The sequence below is a fragment of the Corylus avellana genome, chromosome 4 (genome assembly GCF_965113065.1).
Source record: "Corylus avellana chromosome 4, dhCorAvel1.hap1.2, whole genome shotgun sequence".
Taxonomy (NCBI): domain Eukaryota; kingdom Viridiplantae; phylum Streptophyta; class Magnoliopsida; order Fagales; family Betulaceae; genus Corylus; species Corylus avellana.
This window is the reverse complement of record NC_142493.1, coordinates 30,064,266-30,071,779: the sequence shown is the minus strand read 5'-3', so window position 1 is coordinate 30,071,779 and position 7,514 is coordinate 30,064,266. Positions and strand designations below refer to the sequence as shown.

Here is a 7,514-nt window from a genome sequence, read left to right as displayed (position 1 = left end):
AAGTGGAATTGAGATAATTTTTATCCAATAATACATAATATATGCTTCACATATCATGAAACCAATTTCAGGCATGATAGATAGAGGTAGGGGTGAAATAGCGGTTGCGGTTAGCGGTTAGTGGCTAAAACCGCTAACCGCAACCGCCTCCGCTAACCGGGTAGCAGTTAACCGCATAGGCGGTTAACCGCCCGGTTAGCGGTTAACCGCTTTGAAATAACCGCTTTTTTTCTAACCGCTTTTTTTGGGCTTTTTTGGGCTTTTTTCTTTGGACCGATTTTGGGCCGGGTTTGGGCCGGTTTTGGGCTCACTTTAAACTTTTTTTTTCTCATTTTAAACTTTTTTTTTTTCCCTTTCCATGGCCATTTTAGCATTAAAAATTGCTATATACCAAAATCTTGTTGGTCACCTTCTACAAATCTACACATCATATAATATACAAATAAAATTACAACAAAATCATCACTTCACTTGTAGTCTTATACATAAACTCACAAGCAAGTTCATAAACTCACACATAGAAATAAAATAAAACACAAACAAATTCATAAACTCACAAGCAACCAAAAAAACCAACATATATGGTTAAACTTGAAGCTTGAGGCTCATTTCAATCAACCAAAAAAAGTTCATAAACTCACAACTTATTGTTATTATATATATATATATATATATAAAAAAGCGGTTAGCGGGTAGCGGTTAGCGGATTTTCAAAACCCACTAACCGCTAACCGCAACCGCCTAGGCGGTTAGCGGTTTTTACTAACCGCTTTCAAAGCGGTTAGGCGGTTAGGCGGTTAGCGGTTAACGGTTATAACGGTTAGCGGTTAGCGGTTGCGGTTAGGCGGTTTTAAATTTCACCCCTAGATAGAGGCATAAAAGGGTTTTTCGTCTCCGCCTCTGTTAATGATAAAAATGTCAGAAATACCTCTTACATTCTTCCTTCGGAGGACATTTTTTTCTAGTTTCCACCTCCGTCAAGTCAAAGGTGAAAGTGGGCAAAAGGTATTATTTATTCGTCTTCAAAGACGATGACAATGTCTTCTAGATCTCGTCTTCAAAAACTTAAGAGAATTGAGAGAAGAGATTAAGAGAGACTAAGAGAGGATTACATAGAAAATAAAGGGTAAATGACCAAGATGATAGCGGCAATGGCAATGAGACGAGGGAGAAGCTTCTAGATCTAGGTTTTCTTGAGTACCAAAGACAAAGGCTTTATGTGAAAAATGGTTAAAATAAGTAATGAAATAATGATATAAGGAGGATTAGAGTTTTCAGTGTGATATGACTATTAAAATCGTCATTAAATTTAAGATGATCATTATTAAATTTTGATCTATTTATGATTTTAAAAGCCACATCACATTTAAAGAGAATTCAAAGAAGACTCTAATCCTTCTTATATAATTACTCAGGTTAAAAGGTCGTAGTGGTTTTGAGACAAATGAGAAAGCAGTGATGGCTTTATATACATCTCCAAATAGTGGTCTTTTTTTTTTTTTTTTAATACCAAAAAGATGTCGTTTTGGATGCTTTTTTTTTATTATTATGTAATTGGGTTGGGTCAAGTCGGGAAAGCGGAATTTATTCACCAGTTTCACTTTTTGACTTATCTTGGTCGGAAATTTAAAATCTCTTCCGCTTCTCAATCTGCCATTGTTTGGAACCTGACCTGCAACGGTCGAAATTGGATCGGGATGCAGAATGTTGGATTTTGCCCACTCCTAAATTCAACTCCCTTATCCTCTTGGACCCTCCCTCATTGATTAAAAAAAAAAAAAGAAGAAGAAAACTATATATGCTGCTTACATATAGCCCTAGAGTTGAGACATGGAATAAAAAAGTGTGTGTATATATATATATACAAAACTGCAGTTCGATATACTTTCAGTTCTTATTTAGATATCTACGTGACACAAATGATGGGTTTATGGCACCAAAACTTCAAATGTATCTAAGATTACTGAACATAATGCAGATTACATTTAGCAATAAAATTCATGTATAAAATAATATTAATTTTCTTTCACCGATACAAAAAAAAATAATAAATAAATTAACAATTGTCTTCATAAATATTTGGAATCTGCCGCATAGAATCGGATGCCAAAAGTCTGACATTCCAATATCCCAAGATCCAATGATTAGAAGGTCGCCACGTGGGGCTTCAAAGCACCATTTAAAAGTCATTCCCTCTATATTGCCGACCAAACCACCAACCAAGAGCCTTAAAGAAACAATGGAATTTTTAGTCTCCGGTTGTTTACCTGTGGCTGTCGGTGTTCACGTAGACAAATAACAACGCGTGATGGACGGTGGATATGGGCAGATATTTCCGCCATTTCATCTATATCACCATGCAGGTGCAGCACCGTATCTTTTCCCGTCAAATATGCACGACAATACAACGTGGGGAGCTCAACCTCGTTTCCCTTAATTAATCTGGTTGATGTCTTGATGATTGTTAAGCACAACGTGAGGGCTACTAACACACACAAAATGATGCAAGTCACATTCTTATATATTTAAGATGTGCTATACTGCAAATCGTTGAGAAGCATAGGCACTTCTGCATTAGCATTAGGCAATTGTTCAATTTCCGAGCCAACTAAATCTGGACCGGCCGGCAGAGTCATGACGAGGAAGATGAAATCTACAGTACCCTGTGTCTTCCTAGCGTTGCTGGTTGGCATGCTCCTCGTCGCCACAACCGCTGCGACGGGCTTCAACTATGCTGACGCCCTCGACAAGAGCTTGTTGTTCTTCGAGGCGCAAAGATCCGGTAAACTTCCATCAACTCAGCGAGTCACATGGCGGGGCGACTCGGGACTCCAGGATGGCTATTCACAAGGGGTAAGAGATTTTTTTTAAGTATCTTATAATAATCTACTAAATAGCGATACGTGAGATGAATTGACATGAGAAGGGTGTTTTGGGTATTGGCAGGTGGACTTGGTTGGAGGGTATTATGATGCAGGAGATCACGTGAAGTTTGGGCTGCCAATGGCATTCAGTTTGACAATGCTTTCATGGGGAGCTATCGAGTTCAGGAAAGAAATTACAGAGTTAAACCAAATGGGGAACACATTATGGGCCATTAGATGGGGTACTGATTACTTCATGAAAGCACATCCACAGCCTAATGTTCTATGGGGACAGGTAAGACTAATGTTCACACACAAAGACAGCGTTTGGTCACCTAGCTAACTATTTCATTATTTCATAGACCATTAGCCTATTTTGGTAGGAGTATCTAATAAGTTGAAGCAACCTCGATCGAATTCTATCTACAAGAAAATTATGGACTACTAGAAGAACTTTTATTTTTCAAACAGTAGAATTTTAGGGGGTATGTGATTTTTTCCCAATTTTTTAATAACTGCAATAGGCAAAATGGTTTTTAGGTCATGTAAGCTTATACACAGTACTAGGATATATATATGATCATTAAACTTTCATCCAAAGAAAAAAAAAAAAAAAAAAAGATAAAGTAATAATTAAGGAAGCTATTAAAATTCAGGTGGGCGATGGGGCATCTGATCATTATTGTTGGGAGCGAGCTGAAGACATGACAACTTCAAGAAGTGCTTACAAGCTTGATGCAAATCATCCTGGTTCGGACCTTGCTGGTGAAACTGCTGCTGCCTTGGCTGCGGCTGCCATAGCTTTCAAGCCTTATAACTCTTCCTACTCCAATCTACTTTTACTTCACGCCAAACAGGTCAGTAGTAAGCCTTAATTAGAAGCCCCTTTTTTCTCAGAGTTGCTTTCCTGTAAATAATCTTGAAGATATGAAACGAAAAGAGATTAATATCTTCAATTTCTTGCAGCTTTTCTCATTTGCGGACACGTTCAGAGGTTTATATGATGACTCCATCTCGTGTGCCAAGCAATTCTACACATCATCTGGTTATTTGGTTAGAAAAATGACTCCTTAGCCAAATTAATGCTCTTTTCCATCTCCGTTAATTATAATCTTGTCCAATTATTTCTTTCTATGATCTTTTGGTGAAGGATGAGCTATTGTGGGCTGCTTCCTGGCTGTACCAAGCAACCAATGATGAGTACTACTTGAAGTATGCAGTGGACAACGCTGCAGGCTTTGGTGGGACAGGATGGTCGGTCAGGGAATTCTCATGGGATAACAAATATGCAGGTGTACAAATCCTTCTTTCAAAGGTACTGCTGGAGGGAAAAGGGGGTGCCTACACTAACACACTAAAGCAATATCAGGCCAAGGCCGACTACTTTGCCTGTGCTTGTCTCCAAAAAAATGGTGGCTACAATGTCTTCACAACTCCTGGTTTGTACTCAAAAACTATAATAATATATGTCACTGTCAACCTTTCTAGATATAACTTATAAATGGTTTTTATATATATATAAAAAAAAAAAAAAAAATGAATAAAAAGTTTGAGCCTTATATATATATATATATATATATATTTGGGGCTCTTAACCAAGTCCTTTTGCACCTGTATATCACTTTGTCCTGCTCTTAGAGAGGCCCAAAACCTTTTTGGAATCATTGTTTATTGTTATTGTTTGTATTTGTGTTCTTCCTTCGTATTGCCTTTTTAACTTGGGTTTTGTTGTTGGGAAACTCATCTCACTTTATTTGTTTATTCCCTTAGAACCCTTGTTCCAGAAAATATATATAACTTCTAATTGTTGTTCAATAATCTGCAGGGGGCTTATTGTACGTACGTGAATGGAACAACATGCAATACGCCTCATCGGCAGCATTTCTTCTTGCTGTGTACTCTGATTACCTCTCTGCAGCAAACGCCAAGATCACGTGTCCAGATGGCCTAATTCAACCTCAAGACCTCCTCAATTTCGCCAAGTCACAGGTGCGTGGAACCCACATATGTACCAGTCTTTGCTCATTCTATTTTCACCTTTTTCAGTCATCACTCTACACTAGGGCCTGCAATTTGTGACCACACGTTGAACCGGTTCAGGTCATGTCAAAAAATGAGTATAAAATTATATGGGTAGTGTAAAAAATTGTTCGTCCTAAATGTTGTGTGCTGGGTTTAATTCATGTCAAAACATGAATATAAGACTGTTACGACATTTTTTGGTCTAAAAGTCTCCAATTAGTGAGATATGCACGTTCTTTGCATTCTTTGAGGCGTTCTGTATCTTTAATCTTACGCTCCTGCAACACAATAACTTATTCGATGCCTAAATTAGTTCATTTGAGTAAAGTCAGCCAAATACACAATATTTCAGTCCAAGATTTATACCTGGTATAAGGATCTATTTATAGACTAGAATTAAGTCTTCTACTTCGACTTGCCCTAAAAGTGCTGAGAGTTGTGGCCCATTATTCTTCTGATGGGCTAACAATGGTCTTGAGGCCCATAATGTATCATGTGGACTAATACAATGAAATTATTTCCAAACATATATAAGTCAACCATAATCTCGTGATGGATGTGTATGGGGTTAGGAGGGTCATGTGCTCAATTTTGATATGATCTAGATTGGTTGGTTTCTCAGGCTGATTACATTCTTGGCAAAAACCCACAGTCCATGAGTTACTTGGTTGGTTACGGACCACAGTATCCGACCCATGTTCACCATAGAGGTGCTTCTATAGCCTCTATGCAAGTTCTCCATTCAGCGGTTGGATGCGTACAAGGCTTCGACACATGGTACTATCGCCCTGAGGGAAATCCTAATGTCATCTATGGAGCCCTGGTGGGTGGTCCGGATAAGAATGATAACTTCTCCGATGACCGCTCCAATTACGAAGAAACCGAACCTACACTCTCTGGCTCTGCTCCTCTAATTGGCCTCTTCTCTAAGCTTCAGGGTGTAAATGGTATTTCAGGTGAGAACTGATTTTTTTTTTTTTTTTAATTTATCATCTAATATTTTTGGTAATTATATCGTGCCCATTTATTTCTGATGATCATAATTAATCTGATGGTTTATCGTTTGATTGTATCTGATGAGATCATCTTTCACTCAACAGGTAATTCCTATCTCGCAAAACAACCAGTGGTCCACCAAAAACCACCAACAACACCAAGTGAGTAATAGAATTTAACTTTTCTTGGTAAATATATAAGTGAAAAACTATCTATATACAATTTAAAAAATAATAATAATTTTACAAAATTTTTATTATTAGGAAGCAATTGACTATAGAGTGGTTACCCAATTTCTCGATCTTTCTAATTTACTGCCCTTAATTTGAATTGACAGGTACTAGCTATCCCCACAAAACACAGGCACCCGGCCCCCCAAAATCATCAGGTAAATATTAAAACTTAAAGTTCGTTTGAGATTGCGTTTGATAAATATAGTTAATAAGTCAAAAAGGGTTTTTGGGCAAAAGCTTTATTTTTAAACTTGTGTCAAAAGTGCGTTTTGACCATTTTTAGGCTTTTTTGACCCTTAAAAGCGCTTTTAATTTTGTTACCAAACGAGTACTTTTTTCTTCAAACGAATTTTTTTAGTGTTAAAAACACTTTTAAACTCCTCAAACGCAATTCCAAACAGACCCTTAGCCTAATTTGATAATGGGTATTGAAAATACTAATATATTTTTTTAATTAAATAAGCATACCTTTTTTTTCTCGAAATTATTAGCCAACAATTCAAAATATAAAACACTTTTCACATTTATACCACCTTCAAATACTTTTTCAAAAAAAAAACACTTTTTACCCAAAATAATTATTAAAAAAAAAAAAGGTTGCTTCTATATAACGAACAACTTACCAAAGATCTTAATAAGAAAATGATAGCAATCGGTATAAATAATATAAAATACTCATGAGGTAATTAATAATTAATTAACTTTAAATATAGGTGCCAACACCATGGATATGCTGCATGCCACGCTGGCCTCGTACCTTCTACTTTTTATTATGGTTTGAGAGGGACCCAACAAATTCGATCCAAATTGGAATGGCCCAGCAGAAATTATTATTAATATATATATATTTTTTTTTTCGAAAGTGTGATATTAATTCAGAATTTATTGCAGCTGCCCCGGTTGAGTTTCTTCACTCAATAACTAGCACATGGAGTCTAGCACAAACGACTTATTACCGCCACAAGGTGATAATAAAAAACACATCTCAGAAGCCAATTACAGATCTCAAGCTGGTGATTGAGAAGCTCTCGGGGCCTCTATGGGGCCTCTCTTCAACTAATGTAAAGAACATCTACGAGCTTCCTCAGTGGCAAAAAGTCTTGAACCCTGGCTCAGAGTGCATTTTTGTTTACATTCAAGGTGGCCCTCAAGCTGTGGTTTCAGTTCTAAGCTACCATTAATTAACCATTTCAAGGCTTGGATGAGGAGGCTGAAAAGAATGTTAATTGTAAACTTTTGAATACATGGAGAGGGCCTGTTTTTTCTTTTCTTTTTCTCATAGGATTGTTATTTTGGTATATGTATAACCTGAATTTCACCGGGAAAGTGAAGAAGATTTACTGTAAAGGAAAGATCCCTTACAATTACAAAGACAAATTTACGTGACTATTATCATGTG

The 7,514-nt window shown here is 36.9% G+C and overlaps 1 protein-coding gene across 1 annotated transcript; it reads left to right on the top strand.

The window, feature by feature from the left end:
- Window positions 1–2,646: 2,646 nt before the first annotated feature.
- Window positions 2,647–7,296, top strand: GH9C1 (glycosyl hydrolase 9C1). Its single transcript, XM_088515798.1, has 10 exons — window positions 2,647–2,853; window positions 2,947–3,159; window positions 3,521–3,721; window positions 3,831–3,917; window positions 4,015–4,303; window positions 4,690–4,853; window positions 5,509–5,842; window positions 5,987–6,047; window positions 6,227–6,270; window positions 7,007–7,296. Exons 1-10 carry the CDS (start codon window positions 2,647–2,649, stop codon window positions 7,294–7,296), a joined length of 1,890 nt encoding a protein of 629 aa, XP_088371924.1.
- Window positions 7,297–7,514: the final 218 nt, after the last annotated feature.